The 25,120-nt window shown below is 38.0% G+C and overlaps 1 protein-coding gene across 1 annotated transcript; it reads left to right on the top strand.

Moving 5' to 3' along the window:
- Nucleotides 1–1,050: 1,050 nt before the first annotated feature.
- On the top strand, nucleotides 1,051–24,351 carry LOC109200181 (lamin-B1). The gene is made up of 15 exons (XM_019355651.2): nucleotides 1,051–1,074; nucleotides 1,163–1,267; nucleotides 1,572–1,664; nucleotides 2,615–2,689; nucleotides 3,376–3,459; nucleotides 4,565–4,627; nucleotides 9,119–9,223; nucleotides 9,522–9,620; nucleotides 10,571–10,645; nucleotides 11,332–11,415; nucleotides 14,078–14,140; nucleotides 16,447–16,530; nucleotides 23,132–23,203; nucleotides 23,427–23,531; nucleotides 23,624–24,351. The coding sequence occupies exons 1-15, from the start codon at nucleotides 1,051–1,053 to the stop codon at nucleotides 23,762–23,764; spliced, it is 1,272 nt and encodes a 423-aa protein (XP_019211196.2). The 3' UTR covers nucleotides 23,765–24,351.
- The last annotated feature ends 769 nt before the right edge of the window (nucleotides 24,352–25,120 follow it).

The following is a 25,120-nucleotide window of genomic DNA, read 5'->3' as shown; positions in this document are numbered from 1 at the left end:
GCTGTAATTTGATTATTTTAATAAACCGTGTAACTTGGATGGATTCGACGCTGACGTGACCACGGTGCACACGTCTGATGTCGCTCACAGTGGTCCAAGGGATCGCTCAGGGAGTTTGTGTGTTCGCTCAGACACATGAAATATTAGAGGGAACATTGGTTATAACTCAGTAGAAAGTAATTCAAGCCACTGTAAAACTGTAGTTTGCAAATAAACATATTTAAGGTAACTTACTTTCAGGCATTAACTTAACACTTGGAGTATCACTGTGAAGGATTGCAAACAGGAACACAGCTTACATCATGAGGTGATAACCAGAAACTGACCCAGAAGTACCCTCTCTCCCTCTGGAGCAGCAGCACAGCACATCAAACTTATGCTTACGTCATTTCCCATAACCTCACTCAGAACAATATTTCAGGAACATAAAATCTCAGAGCCTTTTATACAGTGTTAGCCCTGTGATAGACACCTGACCTCTCCAGGTTCTCTATTTATTTACAAAAGGCTAACACATAGAGACAGACAACCATTCACACTCACACCTACGGGGAATTTAGAGTTACTAATTAACCTATCGCCACTAACTGCATGTCTTTGACATGTAGGAAGAAGCCAGAGTACCTGTAGAGAACGCACACACACACGGGGAGAACATGCAAACCCGACACAAAGACCCCGGCCTGATGGTGGAATTGAACTCAGGACCTTCTTGCTGTGCGGCAACAGTGCTAACCACCATGATTGCTTGGGTTCTCTCCGGGTACTCTGGCTTCCTCCCACAGTGTGGGTGCCAATGGTTATCTGTGTCTATGTGTTAGCCCTGCGACAGACTGGCGGCCTGTCCAGGGTGTACCCTGCCTCTCACCCTAAGACAGCTGCGATAGGCTCCAGCCCCCCCTCGACCCTGGGAAGGATAAGCGGTAGAGAATGGATCGATAGTTTTCTTTTGTTTGTGACTGTAAATAAAATAATTTACTTTCTTTATAAATTACTCTGTACAGTCTGTATCATTAAAAAGACACCAAACAGAGTATGTAAGAGGACACAATGGCTGGAAACATGTTACTCACAGTGTGAAAACTTCAATAGTTTTGTCACTTTTACCAAAAAAGTGCTGCAGAAACATCAACATCTGTCTGTCTGTGTTTCTTTCTGACAGATGATCAAATCTGAGATAGAGAAGAATGAATTCATTCAGAAGCTGACGCAGACACTTCTTACACTGGACTCAAAGCTCAGTGAAAGCATCTCTCAGCAGACAGAGGTAAACATGGACATATGTGATGCTGTCATCCTCCCAATGATCACAGACCTGTGCACTTATATTCCTGCAGTTTTGTCCAGCAGCAGTTTCTGTGTCATTAACCAAACACAACTTTGAAATCCTACCACTGCAAGATTGTTGACATCATCCCACAACACTTGATGTTGTTAGCATCATGCTACATCAGCTCCCTTATATTTACATAATACAGCTTTAATGTGACTCTGGTTGTGTTTTATTATTGTGTCTTAAACATGAACATTTCTTCCTTCTGCTCTTTCTTCATGTAACATTTCACCTGCAGTCAGAGAAGAAATCTGAAATCAACAATCAGCTCCAGGAGGTGAAACAAACATCAGAGAAACTGAAGAATCAGCTGGAGAACAAAAATCCAGAGGTTTGTCTTTCAGTTATAAACTTTGTGATTTTGCTGATTTAACTCTCTTTGTGAATAGTATAATTGTAAACATTAGTATTTACTCACCATCAGACTGTACAATATAAAGAAACTAATCTAAATCTAAAGGTCTTAAATATGAGAAAAAGAATTTATGATATGCAAACTGTGGATCTCAGTAAATGAACACATTCACCTCCTTTACAGAGATTTTATGGATGTGGGAAAAATAGGATGACACACTGTAAAAAATGCTCCACAGCAAAGAAGAAAAAGTCTGTTGTAAAATCAGAGTGTTTGATATGCAGCTGAATAATTTTTTATTTATTTTGGTGGGTTTTTTTAAAACTGAGAGCATTTTGCGTTGTTGAAATTTGAGCGTCATATTAAATACTGATGTTATCACACAGCTGATCAAATAGCAGTAAGTGAAGTGAGATGTAAAGCTTCTGTTTATTGTTACGTTTGATGTGATTAACTGTGTGTGAAGAGACAAAAACAAGAGTGAGAATATTGCTCATGTTCATTTCATTAAAGACACGTTACTGTATCCTTGTAAAAGCTGTGGTTATGTTTAAGTCCATTATTATTCTACAAACCTTAAACTGACAGTAACAAAAATAAATGTGCTGTCAGACTGTAGAGTCTATGAGACTTGTGTGGTTGAAGGTCATAAGGTGGAGCAGAGTAGCACTAATCCTCAGTAGTTGTGTTTCAATAAAATGTCTAAGAAATAAAGTGATTTTAGTTTTTGTGTGTTTATGACTGTAATTAAAATCATTTAGATTCTTTACATATTACTCTCTACAGTCTGTATCACTGAAAAATAAACACCAATCAGGACACAATGGTTGGAAACATGTTGCTCACAGTGTGAAGCTTCAATAATTTTGTCACTTTTATCAACAAAGTGCTGCAGAAACATCAACATCTGTCTGTCTTTCTGACAGATCATCGTATCTGAGAACGAGAAGGATGAAATCTTTCAGACGCTCATGAAAACATTTCCTACACTGGAATCAAAGGTCAGTGAAAGCATCGCTCAGAAGACAGAGGTGGGGTGTGGGGGGTGTCATAATGCTGAACTAATGTCAACTAACAGCATTTATATGTGACTGTGTCCTCCAGATGTGTAAAGCACAGGTGAAGAGCAGAGGACATAGTTACTAATTACTGATCACTTCTCCAAAAAAGTAAACCTGTCACATTACTCGTTACTTGAAAATGTAATCGGATTACGCGTTATTGCCCATCTGTGGTCAGCACACTCTCTGAGTACTTGTCCTTGAATGTTGTCCTGCTGCCTTTCATACATTCACTCTCCTCAGAGTTTTACAGACATCAGTCACTCTGAGATTCAGTGTTTTCTCATCAGGGTGAAGACTGTCTTTTATTGCAGGGTGTTGTTGTTGGTTGGAAATGTACAGAGACATTTGTTGACCTCATTGAGACGGTGTGAGTTGTTGTCACACATACTTGCTTCAATTATATGAAAACTCTTAATTTAAGACAAAGCTTAATTAATTTACATATAATGAAATTCAAATACAGGTTTTTCTTTAGGTTCTCCATTCTTCAGTTTATATCATATCAAACTCGTGACTCCATATAGTAATTAATTTGTTGACTCTGTGTAATCACCCACATGTTATAACAAAAAACATAAAAACGTACTTTTGTCTTCTCTGTCTTTGTTTCTTTTTAATTGCAGCTTTCTGGAAACAAGAGTCAAGCCCAGGAAGACAAACAGAAGATGGAGAGACTGAGAAATGAGCTCGATTCCACAAAACAACAGGTTCATTTTTTATACACTAACTTCCTGCATTTCCATGACTGCCATGTTTAATCAGATCTCTTTCTCTGGTGATCGAAACACTCTGAAGAAAAATTCAGAAATTCTGATTTTATATAATTAATTGAAAATAAGCAGAGCTGTACTGATTATCATTTTTTAGGCTGATTTATCTGCTGTTTGCAGTGATGCTGTGATTAACTGTCATTTACTGACAACAATCTTTATTCTGTTGTATTCTCCGTGCTTGAAGGTGTTTATTTTCATTTATTTTCCAGGCGGTGCCTCATAGATTTGAAACATAAATTCAGGAACTCGTCTACAAATGTTGTCGTAGTTGCTGTAGGACATAACTGAACAGCAAAATGTCCGAAGAACGTGGCAACCTCGTTCTTTGTTTTTTATTTAGGAATATGTTGATCTGCAACTATTTGTCACTGAGCAGACGTGTTCCTTAAACATGATGATGTTGATCAAGGAACTGACCTCACAGCCCATTGTTCCTTCAGTGGTGCTCGTATTAGTCATTATGCAAATGTCCTGTTTATAAGATTGGAAACCTGCAGTCAGCTGAGACTGAAGAAGTCACTTGGATGAGTGACGAAAGGTTTCTGCCACTGAAAACTTACCTGGATGATTGAGCATGCGTAGGGACGATGAAACAAAGGCAAAAGACAAGAAATGCTTTTATGTTTTTACATTTCATTCTGACACTGATGCTTTACTGACCAACACAAGACACCAAACACCCTTTAGTGACACTGAAATCCAGCTGCACTCAAGTAAAAGCTAAAAAAACTCAATATTTTAATCTTTTCTTTGTTTTATAAATCAGACTTGATAAATGTTGTATTTTGTGCATTTATTTATTTAAGCAAAAAAACTTTTATTTTGGGAGACACGACATTCAAACTCAAATGTTTCCTTAGGGTCTTTATTTATTTACTTATTTGTATGAACCAACTTATATTTACATAATACAGCTTTAATTCAGAGCTTAAATGTGACTCTGGTTGTGTTTCCATTATTGTGTCTGAAACCTGAACATTTCTTCCTTCTGCTCTTTCTTCCTGTAACATTTCACATGAATACTGAAATCATCAATCAGCTCCAGCAGGAAAAACAAGCAGCAGAGAACCTGAAGAAGCAGCTGGGGGAGAAAAATCGTGAGGTTTGTGTTTCCATTATAAACATTCAGAATTTACTGACCCAACTCTCTTTATCTCTGTATTGTAAAGATTCATGAAGCAAACTTTAGATATTAGTTTGTTTAATTGACACCAAATGCCTCTAAAAGAAACTGTTTCTATATATTGAACAAAATTATAATTCATGTTTACATCCAAAGAAAGTGCTGACATGCAGAAACTCATCATCTTCCTTTTTTCATTCATATCAACACTGTTAATTTAAAATACTCAATTAATTATGAACTAATAATGAAATGCAAATGAATGTGTTTCTTTGGGATCGTCCTTTTGTCATTTATATCATAGCAGGCTCTTAATTCTATGTAGAACTTAATTTATTATTTTTCTGTATGAATGTGTGATTGTATTGTGTAATCACACACATGTGTGTTTCCTTCCATTGTTGCAGTTTCTGTATCATTGACCACAAAAGCACTTATAAATCCACCTTATACACATTTTTCAGATCGTCCCACAACACTTCATGTTGTTAAAATCAGGCTGCATCAGCTCACTTATATTTACATAAAGTAGCTTTGATTTAATCTCTTTGTATAAAGCTGTCAGAATAGAACAGAATCACCACTTTGTTGTCATTCAGAACAGTTAGTGCACATCAGAATGAAATTGTGGTGCATTTACTCGTCATCAGACTGTAGAATATAAATAAATCAATAAAAATAAGTCTAAAGGTTTCAAATATAAAGAAGAGTCTTGGATAAACATGTAACAATATAGGAAAAGAAATGATATTAGGATTATGAAATAATTTTATTGGCAAAGAAAAGCTGTGCAGGACCTTTAATATATTGAACATCAACAACAGCAGCAGAAAAGTGTACAATCATCATTTCAGCCATGAAATGACACTGCTGTAAATATAGAGTCATGGGGGACAGAGGGAGGGGGAGGCAGTCAGGGTGGGTGGTTGGTGTGCTGATGGTTGGAGAATGAAACTATTGTAACATCTGGCTGTCCTGGTCCTGATGCTGCTAAACCTCTTTCCAGAGGGCAGCAGGGAGCACAGTGCATGGTGGGGGTGGGCGGAGTCTCTGATGATGTTATGGACTCTGCAGAGACAGCATCTGTGCTCGACTTCCTGGATGGATGCAAGAGAAGTCCTGATGATCTTCTCTGCAGTGATTTCCTCTCTGAGGCCTTGAAGCTGTCAAACCAGATGGAGACACAGCTGCTCAGCACACTTTTGATGCTGCCTCAGTAGGAAGTGGAGATGATGGAGGAGAAAGCTGTGCTCTCCTCATCCAAAATGCAAAGTGCAGACACTGCTGAGACTGTTTAACCAGTGCTGTTTGGTGACCATTCCAGGCTGTCAGTTATCTAAAACAGTGAAACATGGCACAGTGGCATGGTGGTTAGCACCATTTCCAAGAAGCAAAAAGTCTTGTGTTCAAATCCACCATCTAGCTGGGATTTGCATGTTCTCCCCAAGTCTGCACGGGTTCTGTCCAGATAATCTGGCCTCCTACCACAGTCCAGAGACTTGCAGTTAGGGAGGTTAGGTTAACAGATTACTCTGAATTGCTCATAGATGTGAATGGTTGTCCTCCTCTGTGTTTATTGAGGAGTAATAGCTGAGGGGTAGTTCTTTTATGTTCAGCAGCTAACAAGATGGTGTGTCGGTCTGAACACAGAAAGGTGGACAAGAGGCTTTCACTTTGCTGAGCTGTCACAGTCAGCTGGTTTATCATCACTTCAATGATCAGTGTTGCCAATAGTCTGTAGTAAATAATAAGTTGCCGTTAGACCAAATATATTACAGCAACACTGGTTCAACTAATATAAACTCAGAATATAAAGTGAGATAAAGTTACACATCCATCTGTCCACTCAGATTAAACACAGTGGTAACGTCATAATACAAGCAGAGACATTCACCGTCTCTAACCATCATTAAAGGCGCCATCGTGTGGCTGAATAAAATTACTACACTATGGCGGCACATGCCTTAAATCACCACATGAAAATGCGCTATAGCCAATGTTCCCTCTAAGCTGTGCGCATGTGCAATCGCGCACTGCTGGCACGGTCTCTGCGCACAAAAAAATCTAACCTGAATTGAAATTAAAATAAATACTTTAACAGTTCATTCTGTTTTCCAATGTGAGTCAGTAAGTGACCGGTGACTGGCTGCTCCAGCTTATGATGCGATTCACATTCGTATATATGCAGCTAATCAACGTCGTTGACAGGCTATGACAGCGTCCTCATGTCCCGACACCGGTGTTTTAGCTAGCAGAGCGGCGTGGCTGATGTGGAGTGAAGCCACGTTAATGACAACGTGTACAACCATTGGAGATGTGAGCAGGACAGACGAACAATTGATGGAAAAAGTGTGAACTTTATACCAGTTTTTAAATTGTGTTGATCGGCCACGTAAAACCAGAGTTATGATAAAAATATCTGCAATATTTGTTTTTTTCCCTGAATACTATCGTTGTTTATATATACTAAAAGGAAAGCGCTCAAAGGCACTCTCTGCCTGTGAGCAAAAACAAAACCAAAAAAACCTACTCTTTCCTATTGGTGGAAAAATGTACCATGTCGACCAATCAAAAAAAACATGGTATTTAGATGTTTAGGAAGGGGGAAGTTGGACGGCGGTGTTTTGAGATGATCTGAGAGATTTGCGATGTTTAGCGTGTTTGCAGTCTAAAGTCAGTGGGTTGTCTTGTGTAGTTAGTGTGTAGTGTTCTCAATAGTTTTGTTGTGTGTGTCAGAACAATGAGGCGGCTGCTGAATGTTACAGGTGTTACAGCAGTGATACATCTCCTGTTGTCAGGCCTGCAGGTATCAGGCTGTTGTTCTCCTTTATCTCATAGTGGACAGAAATTATTTTTTGGAGTGGCACAAATCATTTGTGTGGCATCAAATATGATGCAGAACAGCTGATTGTTCTGTAAATAGCTTGAAATGTTTATTTAAAAAAAACACCTTGGCTGCATTTTTAGGTAAACAGCTGCAAAAAACTTTGTTTGCAAAACTCAGTAACTTTTTGAAGAAGTAACTATATAATTAATTGCCCAACATTGGTCTTTATATACTGTATTTTGCAGACAGAGAGTTACAGGACTCTCTGCCAGACCACAGACTCATAATACAAGTCAAAGCTTTATAAAAAAAAAAGAAAAAAAAAGAAAAAGAAAGTTGTGTTTTCAAAGTTGGAGTTCAAGTTATTTTTACTTCCATAGTGTTAACATACTACACAGGTCATGAACAAGATTTGGTTTTTTTTTAATTTTCATTGTAAGTGGGCTAAAGCAGTTAAAAGTAGTCTAACATAAATGTAAATGCTGTAATTTGATTATTTTAATAAACCGTGTAACTTGGATGGATTCGACGCTGACGTGACCACGGTGCACACGTCTGATGTCGCTCACAGTGGTCCAAGGGATCGCTCAGGGAGTTTGTGTGTTCGCTCAGACACATGAAATATTAGAGGGAACATTGGTTATAACTCAGTAGAAAGTAATTCAAGCCACTGTAAAACTGTAGTTTGCAAATAAACATATTTAAGGTAACTTACTTTCAGGCATTAACTTAACACTTGGAGTATCACTGTGAAGGATTGCAAACAGGAACACAGCTTACATCATGAGGTGATAACCAGAAACTGACCCAGAAGTACCCTCTCTCCCTCTGGAGCAGCAGCACAGCACATCAAACTTATGCTTACGTCATTTCCCATAACCTCACTCAGAACAATATTTCAGGAACATAAAATCTCAGAGCCTTTTATACAGTGTTAGCCCTGTGATAGACACCTGACCTCTCCAGGTTCTCTATTTATTTACAAAAGGCTAACACATAGAGACAGACAACCATTCACACTCACACCTACGGGGAATTTAGAGTTACTAATTAACCTATCGCCACTAACTGCATGTCTTTGACATGTAGGAAGAAGCCAGAGTACCTGTAGAGAACGCACACACACACGGGGAGAACATGCAAACCCGACACAAAGACCCCGGCCTGATGGTGGAATTGAACTCAGGACCTTCTTGCTGTGCGGCAACAGTGCTAACCACCATGATTGCTTGGGTTCTCTCCGGGTACTCTGGCTTCCTCCCACAGTGTGGGTGCCAATGGTTATCTGTGTCTATGTGTTAGCCCTGCGACAGACTGGCGGCCTGTCCAGGGTGTACCCTGCCTCTCACCCTAAGACAGCTGCGATAGGCTCCAGCCCCCCCTCGACCCTGGGAAGGATAAGCGGTAGAGAATGGATCGATAGTTTTCTTTTGTTTGTGACTGTAAATAAAATAATTTACTTTCTTTATAAATTACTCTGTACAGTCTGTATCATTAAAAAGACACCAAACAGAGTATGTAAGAGGACACAATGGCTGGAAACATGTTACTCACAGTGTGAAAACTTCAATAGTTTTGTCACTTTTACCAAAAAAGTGCTGCAGAAACATCAACATCTGTCTGTCTGTGTTTCTTTCTGACAGATGATCAAATCTGAGATAGAGAAGAATGAATTCATTCAGAAGCTGACGCAGACACTTCTTACACTGGACTCAAAGCTCAGTGAAAGCATCTCTCAGCAGACAGAGGTAAACATGGACATATGTGATGCTGTCATCCTCCCAATGATCACAGACCTGTGCACTTATATTCCTGCAGTTTTGTCCAGCAGCAGTTTCTGTGTCATTAACCAAACACAACTTTGAAATCCTACCACTGCAAGATTGTTGACATCATCCCACAACACTTGATGTTGTTAGCATCATGCTACATCAGCTCCCTTATATTTACATAATACAGCTTTAATGTGACTCTGGTTGTGTTTTATTATTGTGTCTTAAACATGAACATTTCTTCCTTCTGCTCTTTCTTCATGTAACATTTCACCTGCAGTCAGAGAAGAAATCTGAAATCAACAATCAGCTCCAGGAGGTGAAACAAACATCAGAGAAACTGAAGAATCAGCTGGAGAACAAAAATCCAGAGGTTTGTCTTTCAGTTATAAACTTTGTGATTTTGCTGATTTAACTCTCTTTGTGAATAGTATAATTGTAAACATTAGTATTTACTCACCATCAGACTGTACAATATAAAGAAACTAATCTAAATCTAAAGGTCTTAAATATGAGAAAAAGAATTTATGATATGCAAACTGTGGATCTCAGTAAATGAACACATTCACCTCCTTTACAGAGATTTTATGGATGTGGGAAAAATAGGATGACACACTGTAAAAAATGCTCCACAGCAAAGAAGAAAAAGTCTGTTGTAAAATCAGAGTGTTTGATATGCAGCTGAATAATTTTTTATTTATTTTGGTGGGTTTTTTTAAAACTGAGAGCATTTTGCGTTGTTGAAATTTGAGCGTCATATTAAATACTGATGTTATCACACAGCTGATCAAATAGCAGTAAGTGAAGTGAGATGTAAAGCTTCTGTTTATTGTTACGTTTGATGTGATTAACTGTGTGTGAAGAGACAAAAACAAGAGTGAGAATATTGCTCATGTTCATTTCATTAAAGACACGTTACTGTATCCTTGTAAAAGCTGTGGTTATGTTTAAGTCCATTATTATTCTACAAACCTTAAACTGACAGTAACAAAAATAAATGTGCTGTCAGACTGTAGAGTCTATGAGACTTGTGTGGTTGAAGGTCATAAGGTGGAGCAGAGTAGCACTAATCCTCAGTAGTTGTGTTTCAATAAAATGTCTAAGAAATAAAGTGATTTTAGTTTTTGTGTGTTTATGACTGTAATTAAAATCATTTAGATTCTTTACATATTACTCTCTACAGTCTGTATCACTGAAAAATAAACACCAATCAGGACACAATGGTTGGAAACATGTTGCTCACAGTGTGAAGCTTCAATAATTTTGTCACTTTTATCAACAAAGTGCTGCAGAAACATCAACATCTGTCTGTCTTTCTGACAGATCATCGTATCTGAGAACGAGAAGGATGAAATCTTTCAGACGCTCATGAAAACATTTCCTACACTGGAATCAAAGGTCAGTGAAAGCATTGCTCAGAAGACAGAGGTGGGGTGTGGGGGGTGTCATAATGCTGAACTAATGTCAACTAACAGCATTTATATGTGACTGTGTCCTCCAGATGTGTAAAGCACAGGTGAAGAGCAGAGGACATAGTTACTAATTACTGATCACTTCTCCAAAAAAGTAAACCTGTCACATTACTCGTTACTTGAAAATGTAATCGGATTACGCGTTATTGCCCATCTGTGGTCAGCACACTCTCTGAGTACTCGTCCTTGAATGTTGTCCTGCTGCCTTTCATACATTCACTCTCCTCAGAGTTTTACAGACATCAGTCACTCTGAGATTCAGTGTTTTCTCATCAGGGTGAAGACTGTCTTTTATTGCAGGGTGTTGTTGTTGGTTGGAAATGTACAGAGACATTTGTTGACCTCATTGAGACGGTGTGAGTTGTTGTCACACATACTTGCTTCAATTATATGAAAACTCTTAATTTAAGACAAAGCTTAATTAATTTACATATAATGAAATTCAAATACAGGTTTTTCTTTAGGTTCTCCATTCTTCAGTTTATATCATATCAAACTCGTGACTCCATATAGTAATTAATTTGTTGACTCTGTGTAATCACCCACATGTTATAACAAAAAACATAAAAACGTACTTTTGTCTTCTCTGTCTTTGTTTCTTTTTAATGGCAGCTTTCTGGAAACATCAGTCAAGCCCAGGAAGAGAAACAGAAGATGGAGAGACTGAGAAATGAGCTCGATTCCACAAAACAACAGGTTCATTTTTATACACTAACTTCCCGCATTTCCATGACTGCCATGTTTAATCAGATCTCTTTCTCTGGTGATCGAAACACTCTGAAGAAAAATTCAGAAATTCTGATTTTATATAATTAATTGAAAATAAGCAGAGCTGTACTGATGATCATTTTTTAGGCTGATTTATCTGCTGTTTGCAGTGATGCTGTGATTAACTGTCATTTATTGACAACAATCTTTATTCTGTTGTATTCTCCGTGCTTGAAGGTGTTTATTTTCATTTATTTTCCAGGCGGTGCCTCATAGATTTGAAACATAAATTCAGGAACTCGTCTACAAATGTTGTCGTAGTTGCTGTAGGACATAACTGAACAGCAAAATGACCGAAGAACATGGCAACCTCGTTCTTTGTTTTTTATTTAGGAATATGTTGATCTGCAACTATTTGTCACTGAGCAGACGTGTTCCTTAAACATGATGATGTTGATCAAGGAACTGACCTCACAGCCCATTGTTCCTTCAGTGGTGCTCGTATTAGTCATTATGCAAATATCCTGTTTATAAGATTGGAAACCTGCAGTCAGCTGAGACTGAAGAAGTCACTTGGATGAGTGACGAAAGGTTTCTGCCACTGAAAACTTACCTGGATGATTGAGCATGCGTAGGGACGATGAAACAAAGGCAAAAGACAAAAAATCATTTTGTGTTTTTACATTTCTTTCTGACACTGATGCTTTACTGACCAACACAAGACACCAAACACCCTTTAGTGACACTGAAATCCAGCTGCACTCAAGTAAAAGCTAAAAAACCCTCAATATTTTAATCTTTTCTTTGTTTTATAAATCAGACTTGATAAATGTTATATTTTGTGAATTTATTTATTTAAGCAAAAATCACTTTTATTTTGTGAGACACGACATTCAAACTCAAATGTTTCCTTAGGGTCTTCATTTATTTATTTATTCGTATGAACCAACTATAATACAGGGAGTGCAGAATTATTAGGCAAGTTGTATTTTTGAGGAATAATTTTATTATTGAACAACAACCATGTTCTCAATGAACCCAAAAAACTCATTAATATCAAAGCTGAATGTTTTTGGAAGTAGTTTTTAGTTTGTTTTTAGTTTTAGCTATTTTAGGGGGATATCTGTGTGTGCAGGTGACTATTACTGTGCATAATTATTAGGCAACTTAACAAAAAACAAATATATACCCATTTCAATTATTTATTTTTACCAGTGAAACCAATATAACATCTCCACATTCACAAATATACATTTCTGACATTCAAAAACAAAACAAAAACAAATCAGCGACCAATATAGCCACCTTTCTTTGCAAGGACACTCAAAAGCCTGCCATCCATGGATCCTGTCAGTGTTTTGATCTGTTCACCATCAACATTGCGTGCAGCAGCAACCACAGCCTCCCAGACACTGTTCAGAGAGGTGTACTGTTTTCCCTCCTTGTAAATCTCACATTTGATGATGGACCACAGGTTCTCAATGGGGTTCAGATCAGGTGAACAAGGAGGCCATGTCATTAGTTTTTCTTCTTTTATACCCTTTCTTGCCAGCCACGCTGTGGAGTACTTGGACGCATGTGATGGAGCATTGTCCTGCATGAAAATCATGTTTTTCTTGAAGGATGCAGACTTCTTCCTGTACCACTGCTTGAAGAAGGTGTCTTCCAGAAACTGGCAGTAGGACTGGGAGTTGAGCTTGACTCCATCCTCAACCCGAAAAGGCCCCACAAGCTCATCTTTGATGATACCAGCCCAAACCAGTACTCCACCTCCACCTTGCTGGCGTCTGAGTCGGACTGGAGCTCTCTGCCCTTTACCAATCCAGCCACGGGCCCATCCATCTGGCCCATCAAGACTCACTCTCATTTCATCAGTCCATAAAACCTTAGAAAAATCAGTCTTGAGATATTTCTTGGCCCAGTCTTGACGTTTCAGCTTGTGTGTCTTGTTCAGTGGTGGTCGTCTATCAGCCTTTCTTACCTTGGCCATGTCTCTGAGTATTGCACACCTTGTGCTTTTGGGCACTCCAGTGATGTTGCAGCTCTGAAATATGGCCAAACTGGTGGCAAGTGGCATCTTGGCAGCTGCACGCTTGACTTTTCTCAGTTCATGGGCAGTTATTTTGCGCCTTGGTTTTTCCACACGCTTCTTGCGACCCTGTTGACTATTTTGAATGAAACGCTTGATTGTTCGATGATCACGCTTCAGAAGCTTTGCAATTTTAAGACTGCTGCATCCCTCTGCAAGATATCTCACTATTTTTGACTTTTCTGAGCCTGTCAAGTCCTTCTTTTGACCCATTTTGCCAAAGGAAAGGAAGTTGCCTAATAATTATGCACACCTGATATAGGGTGTTGATGTCATTAGACCACACCCCTTCTCATTACAGAGATGCACATCACCTAATATGCTTAAATGGTAGTAGGCTTTCGAGCCTATACAGCTTGGAGTAAGACAACATGCATGAAGAGGATGATGTGGACAAAATACTCATTTGCCTAATAATTCTGCACTCCCTGTACAGCTTTAATTCAGAGCTTTAATGTGACTCTGGTTGTGTTTCCATTATTGTGTCTGAAACCTGAACATTTCTTCCTTCTGCTCTTTCTTCCTGTAACATTTCACATGAATACTGAAATCATCAATCAGCTCCAGCAGGAGAAACAAGCAGCAGAGAACCTGAAGAAGCAGCTGGAGGAGAAAAATCGTGAGGTTTGTGTTTCCATTATAAACACTCAGAATTTACTGACCCAACTCTCTTTATCTCTGTATTGTAAAGATTCATGAAGCAAACTTTAGATATTAGTTTGTTTAATTGACACCAAAAGTCTCTAAAAGTGACTGTTTCTATATATTGAACAAGATTATAATTCAAGTTTACATCCAAAGAAAGTGCTGACATGCAGAAACTCATCATCTTCCTTTTTTCATTCATATCAACACTGTTAATTTAAAATATTCAATTAATTATGAACTAATAATGAAATGCAAATGAATGTGTTTCTTTGGGATCGTCCTTTTGTCATTTATATCATAGCAGGCTCTTAATTCTATGAAGAACTTAATTTATTATTTTTATGTATGAATGTGTGATTGTATTGTGTAACCACACACATGTGTGTTTCCTTCCATTGTTGCAGTTTCTGTATCATTGACCACAAAAGCACTTATAAATCCACCTTATACACATTTTTCAGATCGTCCCACAACACTTCATGTTGTTAAAATCAGGCTGAATCAGCTCACTTATATTTACATAAAACAGCTTTGATTTAATCTCTTTGTATAAAGCTGTCAGAATAGAACAGAATCACCACTTTGTTGTCATTCAGAACAGTTAGTGCACATCAGAATGAAATTGTGGTGCATTTACTCGTCATCAGACTGTAGAATATAAATAAATCAATAAAAATAAGTCTAAAGGTTTCAAATATAAAGAAGAGCCTTGGATAAACGTGTAACAATATAGGAAAAGAAATGTTATTAGGATTATGAAATATTTGTATTGGCAAAGAAAAGCTGTGCAGGACCTTTAATATATTGAACATCAACAACAGCAGCAGAAAAGTGTACAATCATCATTTCAGCCATGAAATGACACTGCTGTAAATATAGAGTCATGGGGGACAGAGGGGAGGGGGAGGCAGTCAGGGTGGGTGGTTGGTGTGCTGATGGTTGGAGAATGAAACTATTGTAACATCTGGCTGTCCTGGTCCTGATGCTGCTAAACCTCTTTCCAGAGGGCAGCAGGGAGCACAGTGCATGGTGGGGGTGGGCGGAGTCTCTGACAGAGACAGCATCTGTGCTCGACTTCCTGGATGGATGGAGGAGAAGTCCTGGAAGGAAGCAGGAAGCTCAGACACTGCTGAGACTGTTTAACCAGTGCTGATGTGTTTGTTGACCAGTCTAACCTCTTAGTTATCTGTACCCCCAGAAAGTTGACCCTGCTGACTACCTCCACAGCTCTGTTGTCAGTGATTAGTGGTGAATGACTGGACTGTTTTGTCCTGAAGTTGATGATCAACTTCTTGGTCTTCTTGACATTCAGGATATTTGACACTGCACCGGTCCGCTATAGGACAGATCTGTGTTGTCCATAATGAGACGCACCACTGTTGTGTCATTTGCGTTCCTAATCATGCGATTAGAAGAAGTTGCAGCGCTGCAGTCATGTGTCAGCAGCGTGAAAAGCAGCGGGCTCAGTAAACAGCCCTGATGGGAGCCAATGGAGAGACAGGTGGAGTTGAAGATGCTGTTTCCCACTCTCACAGAGTGAGTTCTGTCAGTGAGAAAGACCAGCAGCCAGATACACATGGGGGTGCTGATACCTGTGGGAGGGGTCAGTTTTCTTGCCAGTTACTGGGGGATGATCAACCAACATACAGCATTCATATGTGACTGTCCTCGTAAAGCTCAGGTAACGAGCAGAGGACATCAGTGTTGATCGAGTTACTTGAAAAAGGTAACTTGTTACTAATTACTGATTACTTCACCAAAAATATAAACCTATCACATTACTCGTTACTTGAAAATGTAATCGGATTACGCGTTATTGCCCATCTGTGGTCAGCACACTCTCTGAGTACTCGTCCTTGAATGTTGTCCTGCTGCCTTTCATACATTCACTCTCCTCAGAGTTTTACAGACATCAGTCACTCTGAGATTCAGTGTTTTCTCATCAGGGTGAAGACTGTCCTTTATTGCAGGGTGTTGTTGTTGGTTGGAAATGGACAGAGAAATTTGTTGACCTCATTGAGACGGTGTGAGTTGTTGTCACACATACTTGCTTCAATTATATGAAAACTCTTAATTTAAGATGATCCTTAATTAATTTACTTATAATGAAATTCAAACACAGGTTTTTCTTTAGGTTCTCCATTCTTCAAGTTATATCATATCAAACTTGTGACTCCATATAGTAATTAATTTGTTGACTCTGTGTAATCACCCACATGTTATAACAAAAAACATAAAAACCTACTTTTGTCTTCTCTGTCTTTGTTTCTTTTTAATTGCAGCTTTCTGGAAACATCAGTCAAGCCCAGGAAGAGAAACAGAAGATGGAGAGACTGAACACTGAGCTCGATTCCACAAAACAACAGGTTCATTTTTTATACACTAACTTCCTGCATTTGCATGACTGCCATGTTTAATCAGATCTCTTTCTCTGGTGATCGAAACACTGAAGAAAAATTTAGAAATACTGATTTTATATAATTAATTGAAAATAAGCAGAGCTGTACTGATTATCATTTTTTAGGCTGATTTATCTGCTGTTTGCAGTGATGCTGTGATTAACTGTCATTTACTGACAACAATCTTTATTCTGTTGTATTCTCTGTGCTTGAAGGTGTTTATTTTCATTTATTTTCCAGGCGGTGCCTCATAGATTTGAAACATAAATTCAGGAACTCGTCTACAAATGTTGTCATAGTTGCTGTAGGACATAACTGAACTGCAGAATGGCAGAAGAACGTGGCAACCTCGTTCTTTATTTATTTTTTTATTTAGGAATATGTTGATCTGCAACTATTTGTCACAGAGTAGATGTGTTGCTAAAACTTGATGCACATCGTTGACCGATTTTTTCCAACGATTTGCTAATTTTGAATAAACCAATTGATCGCAACGTGTTGGCAATCTGTCTGGTGCTCTAGTTGCGTGCCACTAGGTCATCTGTGCAACTGCCTTGCAATCAAATGTGGTTGCCCAGATGTTGCACACTCATCCTCCGGGGTATATATATTTGCAATCAGTTACCAAAAGCAAGAGAAAAAAAATCAAAGCAATAACTGGCAGAGATTAATTATTTAAGAGATTGAAATCCTAGTTTGACTGAACTGTAAATAAACCTGAAACACAAAATACTGTAAGCCAACTCCACAATAATCAGTAAGGACATACAGAGAAAATATTAAAATGAAATCCCATTTATGTCTACATTAAGTCCATATTAACTACAGACATTGCTGAAAAGTGTGATAAACTATAAAAAAGTTAAAAATCTTTTAAAAAAACAATATTTGTCTAGTTACAGTAATTTCAGAGGGATTTCTGTCAAACTCGTATATGCAAAAAAGTTGCACAAAATAGTTTCTGACCACAGGAAATTTATTTTAAGTATCGTCACAATTACATTTTTGAGATACACTAATTTTTATAAACTGTCCCAAGAAGAAAAGAAAATGTCCCAGGAACTACAAAAAAGGCACAAAGTCAAACATGACTTTCAATAGCACCACTGGACCTTGAAAAGACCCTGGAAGGAAAAAAAAAACTACATTACCCATGAAAATGACATCAATTCCCGTGTTTTTTTTTGGGGGGGTTTTTTGGTAATGGTGGACATGTGATAAGTCTTTTGAAAACGTAATTCCAAAGCAGGAACAGCTGATGAGATCAGCAAAGTGTGTTTTTGGATTATAATGTTTTGTTGGGCTTTTCATCCAATTTTTGCAAAGCCATTAGTGGAGGGAAACCGTGACCTGGGACAAGTTGAATCCATGATAAGTTAGGAAAACTCTTCTGTTTTCATATGCAAAAAGACATTATTGTTCTCGTCTACCTGGTTGCAATTCTGCAGCCATTGATTTAAAAATAGTTATGCAGATTGGATTGCGAGCTTCAGACATAAAAGTGAAAAACAGCAGGTCAAGGCAGAAGCTCCAGAAGGAGCAGCAGAGGACAGATTGTAATGATGGCTGATAATGAAACAAGTCCTCAGCAAGTTTATGTAAGTTTACACATAAACTTACATGTGTGTTTATCAGTTCTCTATCTTAACTAAGTTCCTGGATGACATTATTCTTCTACTTTTTACGACACCACCCTCTAGTGGTGCAGTTTGGTATATAACATTACAGGACAACATCTGCTCCCTCGTTATGAAAGAGCCTTCATCGTAAACAAATGATCAGAAAATTCAGTGTAGCAAAGTAAAGTAGCTCAACATCAGAATATTACAAACAGTAAAGCTGAGTAAACCTGTAATTATTTACACTGCTATATAAAATGAAAAATACATTATTGTTACCATTTCTGTTCTTAATGTAGTTTTTAGTGGTAGTAAATCCATTCTGTTAAACTGAAGTACAACAAGCACAACTATTATGGCACAATATGGTCTTTGTGACAGCGAGGCTCGTACTTGACGTGGCAGTCTTAAGGACAGTCACTCAGGGACAGCGTACAAAACGAGTGTCATTCCAGATCTTTCCATCATCCAGCAAGAAGCCTTTGGTTTTTGTTACTGTTACAGGAGGAGGAAAGAAGAAGTCCTTTAACAGCGTGATGTGGTTTCCTCATCCTCACTCTCTCTCTTGAATGCTTCTGTGCATTACACTTATTAGCGTAACGTTGCCTCTTCAGCTTATATTTCTTAACTGAGTGAGGTGCAAAGTCATCCAGTGGAGACACAGTAGAAGGCAAAGGGAGCATGTCCACTTTAGCATGCATCTTTATGCCATGCAGGAGTTCATAGGGAGAGAAGGAAGTGGTCACATGCAGTGTTGTCCCATAAACTTGAAGCCTGCTTCCATGGCTGTGACGGCTGGATTGGTGTCTGGATGCAGGTGCAGAGGTCACGATGAAATCGTTCATTTGCTCCATTTGCAACTGGGTCGTAGACGGATGTTCTGCTGTGAGAGATGCCTTTATTTTGGAGGAATGAGTCGAACGCTTCAGAGGTAAACTGTGTACCATTGTCTGTTACAATGTTCTCTGGGTTGCCGTGACAAGTAAAGACAGACGAGAGGAGTTGAATAACATCATTAGTATTAGCAGAACATGAAAATGCAAGCTCAGGCCATTTGGAGTAGAAGTCAGTCGATGCCACCAGTAGAGGTCTCTTAATCTTTGTTTTGTGTTCACAATCCTTTGTTGCCTTTCATGTGTTAGTGCGATCAGTTTAGGTCTCACTGAACATGGTGCAACGAGCCTCTAAAAACATAATTACTTACAGTTGAGAGTTCATTATGGATGTTGTAATAAGTGATTTGATTGCGGCAGACAAAACATTTTGTATTTGTGAACACAAAGCAAACAGTTCAGGTCAAGTCGAACAGGCAGAGTCAAAATCAGCAACTGGAAGTGACGACAGGCAGCAGAAAATATGAGCTACCATTTTGCATCTGACGTGAGATGGGAAGAAACAGGCAGACGAGACAGTCAGTTGTATAGTTCAGAGAACCTGGGTGGTAAATAACGTCATAATTAATAAAACCTTGTTAAGATCCAACAAAATTTTTGATCCAAAATATTTTTCAAGTGGTCTTAAAGTTCTTATCGGGACTGTACAAATAATCAGTATTGAACAATTATATCTATTCAACTCAGCAAAATTACAAGGATACCCAAATTTTCAGATTTGTTTAATTTCATACAACTAACTTTTTTTTTGCACAGTGAGAGAGTTGGGCTTAAATTGAGTCAGGGCTATTTCATACACATGTGGAGGTGCTTATTGATGGGCTAGGAATGATATTTAACTTTATGTTCACTGTGGAGAAAATTGCACTGATTTTGTGTGTAGAGCCAAACGTGATCAAGATGCATAGGGCTACTTTCCTCATACCTGAATAAGTTGTCTGAGGGACTGTTTGGAGCTATAAAGTGAAGGGTCAGTTCTTACAAATTGCTCTTTTGGGTCCACATCTGCTTGGAGATTTACCTGGAGAAGCCCAGAATTCACCCATTACTCTATTTTCACTGTCCACTTTTCTTTTTTGGAAGCTCTCCAGTGCAGTTGAATTTATTTATTTATTTTCCCCTTTCTTTTCTGTTGGTCTGGGTCTGTATGGGTCAGCCTCTGAGTCCGGACCCGGAACACGGTCCACCTGTTAGTGATCTCTGATGTACAGGATCAGCTCTGTTCCAGCTTTTCATTAAGCTACAAAGCACTGCTGTTTCACTTTACATGCATGATTTGTTGGCTTTGTGTGATGGTGCTGCTGTCATAGGCTGATAGAACGAGTAGCACAAGTTGAGATGGGAGTTAAAGCTTCTGTTTGATTGGACTGACTGTGTGTGAAGAGGGAAAAACAAGGATAAGAATATTGCACATCTTAACTTAATAAAACATATTAAGTTAAGATGTGCAATATGAGTCCCAAAAGTTGATTCTGTTCATCTGGACGTAGCGTTTTCATTGGGAGAAACGTTTCGTCACTCATCCAAGTGATCACCCAATGTTATAAACAATATATTTGCATAATAACTGAAACCAGCCCACTGAATGAACAATGGGCTGGGAGGTCAGTTCCTTGATCATTAATATGCAGTTGAAATATGCAGTAATATGCTGTTGTAGAGAACTTTTGTTCTGTTGCAGACAGTGTATGTGAAGCAAACACCACATGTTTTTCCATGCCATCAGGTTACACTTGAGCAAATACAGCACTGAGCTCATAGTCACTTGCATTAGTAGAGATCACAACACACAAAGCAGGGTCAAACAGGGCCAGAGCAGGACTATTCAGCAGGAGGTCTTTAACTCTTCAAAGCTCACTTGTGCATCTGAAGTCCATGTGAACGTGTTCTTGTCACTGGCACAGCCTCACATAGGGGCTACAACAGTCACAGAGTTTGGTCAAAACTTGGAGTAGCAGATCTCAAAGCAGCATCAACATGCTCTTCATCAGGAAGAATGCCTTCAGCAGTGACAACATGATCTAAGAAGCTTAAGGATGTCTTCATAAAATGACATTTGTTTTCATTAAGCACAAATCCAGCATCCCTGAGCTTCTGCAGAACAGCACTAAGTTTATGTTCATGTTCAGCAGCACCGTAGACAATAAGGTCACCCAGGTAGTTCTGGACACCTGGAAGGTCTTTAAGGATTTCAACCATCATTTTCTGAAAAGCTGAGGAGGCAGAGGCCAGTCCATACGGGACTCAGCAACTGATTACTCTGCAGGGGAAAAATGGTCTGCTATTGTTATTATTATTATTATTATTATTATTATTATTATTATTATTAATAACAAGAATAATAATAATGTATCGCTGTGTTTAGTAATCAGTTGCGTGCTTTGTTAAATGTATGCAGTGTTTCCTGTTGCAGGGATTAAAAATATCACAGTGTGACCTTTCCTAACCTCAAACACTCACACTGTGGGAAACTGAACAGGAAGTTTCATACGTGACTTAAGTGAAATTTCAAAACATGTTTACACACAAGTTTCTGAGGAAAGGAAGAAGAAAGCTGAGTATGAAGCTGAATCCATGATGAACATGGAGTGTCTGTTGTTAGTAAAGCATGTTGTTACATCTCTGCTGTTTCTCGTGAAGGAGAGTCGAGAGTTCTCATGTAAATAAGAAACTTTTTTTTTTCCAAAATCTTTCCAGCTAGCATACTGTAATAATAATTAAATCCATCATATTTCCACAGATTGACAAAAATACACCAAAAATTGTATTTATTTATAAATTAAAGCGTTACATAAGGTTGACATTTTTCAGCTATAGGGGCAGCTTGGTGCACTGTCCTGCTTTCATTCTGTTAATTTCTTATATGGAAACTATTAAAGTCTGACAATTTCATCATAAGCTGAAGTGAAAATTTGATAAAGATACCAAAAACACTGACATCAGATTATAAAATTAATTCAGTCATTCTTCACTTTAATTTAAATATTCTATACTTGCTCTATATTAACATTCAGATTTCTTTAACCATAGAGAAATTTATAGTAATTCTCAAAGTCTCAAATATGGTCTCACATACAGTTACTGTAGCTTAGACACAGTTTGTCACGGCAGGGTCTGCTGGTGAGTTTGTGAAATGGACCCAAGTGCAGATATTAGTGAGAGGAACTGAAAACCGGGCCTTTATTTGGGCTGATGACTTGAGTGAAAACAAACTTGAACAATGACAAAATATAAACTAAAACCTAAACTAGGAAAAACTCAGGTAACTGAGACTAAACTCTGATAATTATGACGAGATGTGGAGGAACAACAGACAACCTAACACTGACCAAAGGAAGAGAGAGGACTTAAATACACAGAGGAGGTGATCAGGGGAAGTGGAAACACATGAGGAACCAGCTGAGTGGAATGAACATAATGATGCCACAGGGGAAGTGAAAACTAAACACCATGACAGAGACACAATGACCAAAGAATAAAACTAAAACACTGGGTTGCAGACGCTGTACTCTGACACAGTTAAAGGTCAGATTCCCTGTTTGAAGTCTTCAAGGAAGAGAGATTTGAAAGATACAGAAAATGTGTTCAGACTGTTATGTTTAACAGTCCAGATTATTTTGTTTAGGCTGAACCTTCATGTTGATCTGTTTGTCTGTTAGCTTTATTAAAAAACAGGAAGCTGAGGAGAAGTTGAAGGAGGAAGATCAAAAAATATATTACCAGAATATTCAAGCTACTTCCATGATTCATATTAAGACAAACAATACACAATGAAGTCTAAGAAGCTTGGAAAGAAAAGCGGACTTCTTTATGTTTCTTGAACACGTCTCACCTCTCATCCGAGGAGCTTCTTCAGTTCTAGGACATTTTGTTTCTCAGCATTACGTCACTGTCTTAATTTGTTAAACACATAGATTTTTTAATCTATTTATTCAATGTGTGTTAAATCTTTTAGCAGCATTTAGCAAACATTGTTTCTAATAAGCCCCAAATATTTTATATCTCTGATCTGTCACACACATTAATCTGTATTTGTTGTGTCTCTCTCACCAACAGAAAGGTGACATCATTTTGGAAGAGGTCAACGGACATGGTCACTATATCTGTCTGAGAAACACTTCCAGTGAGGTACTGCTGCTTGCATGCTGATGAACAATGAGTACTACCTAAACACAAACAACATGTTTTGTGTATTCAGAAATATTTCTGAAACAAGGTCCTTTTCACTTGTAGATACAAGAAAGACGTAACTGACACATTCATTTATAAACACTTTGGATTTCACACACACTGAACTTTGTTATTGTCTCATTCTTTTTCCTTTTTTCATTCTCTTGATTCCCTTTTGCAGGATAAGATGATGACAGGTTGGGAGCTAAAACTGATCAAAGACAGAGAACTCTTCACATATAAATTTCAAGAAAACTTTACACTGAAAGCTGGAGAAGGACTCACTGTGAGTCTGTGTTACTAGATTTTTCTCTCAGTCTCTCTTATTATTACTTTTCACTTGGTCATCTGTTACATTTTTATTGGTTACATTTACAGTTACACCGATTCAGTTCAACCAGGAGACCGTATCCTGACAACACTCACCTGACGTGGAAGGACATGAGCATCTGGAATAGTGAAGACAAGGTGAAGATCAGCCTCATCAGCAACACTGGAGAAGAGCACAGACTACAGTGATGCTTTTTACAAACAAGATTACATCATGCAAATTCACTAGAATGGTTTTTGTTTTTGTTGAATAAAAGAATAGAATGTTATTATATTTTATATTTTTCACAAAATTTTAAATCAGTTTAACATTTTTTTCATTTAATTAAAAATATGTATTAAACAAGTAAAATCTTCAAAAAGTTTTCATTATTCTTTGAGGTGCAACACAAAAGTAGTTTTAACTGCAATGACGTGGATGAAGATCACGCTTCACTGTGTCTTTTTAAGCTGAAGCTACATGAGTGAAAACTTCACATGAAAAAAAAGCTGGATTGTTATTTTTTAAAAATGAACTATGTAGCACATCTAAACATAGCATCGTTAGCATATTATGAGTTTGCTTCAATAATGCAGACGTGCAGTAACTTTGGAGAGAAACTGCTACATACTGCTGCCTCCAATGGCCATATCAGACTGTCTGTGCCTCCCACTGCACCAAGTCTGTTTTCCACCTTCTCTTCTCCTGGCACCTGGTCATTGTAGTGGTTTATTGCTTCAAAGAGTTTTCTCCTTTGTCAAATTTGATTTCTGCCTGGAGTACAGAAACAAAGCAGTATAAATAATAAGCATGACTGTGTGTGTGGTAACAGTCCTACTAAAGATTATTGAATTGAATTAACAATTCACGCCTCATTAAATAAATAAATCCATAAATAAACCATGAATTCAGTAGACCCCACAATAAGGCACTTCCACTGTCCAATATCAAAGATAGTCATTCCTGGAAGTCCCAATATTAATCATTGTATTTCAGTTCATTCATGACAAGTCAGTTTAAACTTAAGATTAACACAATGGAGCATTATCCAGCTTCCTGTCATGTAATTAGTGTGAATGCTTGTAAAAGCATTCACAGTATTGTTGTTGTAATCTTTATTATTAATGTGAATGCTTGTAAAAGCATTCACAGTATTGTTATTCAAATCTTTATTAGTGTGAATGCTTGTAAAAGCATTCACAGTATTGTTATTCAAATCTTTATTAGTGTGAATGCTTGTAAAAGCATTCACAGTATTGTTATTCAAATCTTTATTAGTGTGAATGCTTGTAAAAGCATTCACAGTATTGTTATTCAAATCTTTATTAGTGTGAATGCTTGTAAAAGCATTCACAGTATTGTTCTTCTAATTCTGCAGAAATTCTGCTGATTCACCTCTTTTCTGCAAAATTTTCAGCCTTTTCACGTCTTCTCAGCACAATTCTCAGCAGCTTCTGCTCTATTTAGCAAAATTGTCAGTTTCTCCATCTCTTGTTTTTGAGAGAAAGAGTTTGGTTCAGTGAGATGAACAGCTCCCTTAAGACGAGAAGGGCCAGGTTCAAATC

The sequence above is a fragment of the Oreochromis niloticus genome, linkage group LG3 (genome assembly GCF_001858045.2).
Source record: "Oreochromis niloticus isolate F11D_XX linkage group LG3, O_niloticus_UMD_NMBU, whole genome shotgun sequence".
NCBI lineage: Eukaryota > Metazoa > Chordata > Actinopteri > Cichliformes > Cichlidae > Oreochromis > Oreochromis niloticus.
Note: the sequence above shows the minus strand (reverse complement) of the source record. Positions and strands in the feature narration are given on the sequence as shown.

Bases quoted from the DNA above. Each gene is read 5' to 3' on its own strand.
- LOC109200181 (XM_019355651.2), top strand. From the start codon at position 1,051: ATGGCTGGAAACATGTTACTCACA. The intron at 9,621-10,570 runs GTTTGTCTTTCA...TCTTTCTGACAG, and splicing joins TGGAGAACAAAAATCCAGAG to ATCATCGTATCTGAGAACGA. The intron at 16,531-23,131 runs GTTCATTTTTTA...TCTCACCAACAG, and splicing joins TCGATTCCACAAAACAACAG to AAAGGTGACATCATTTTGGA.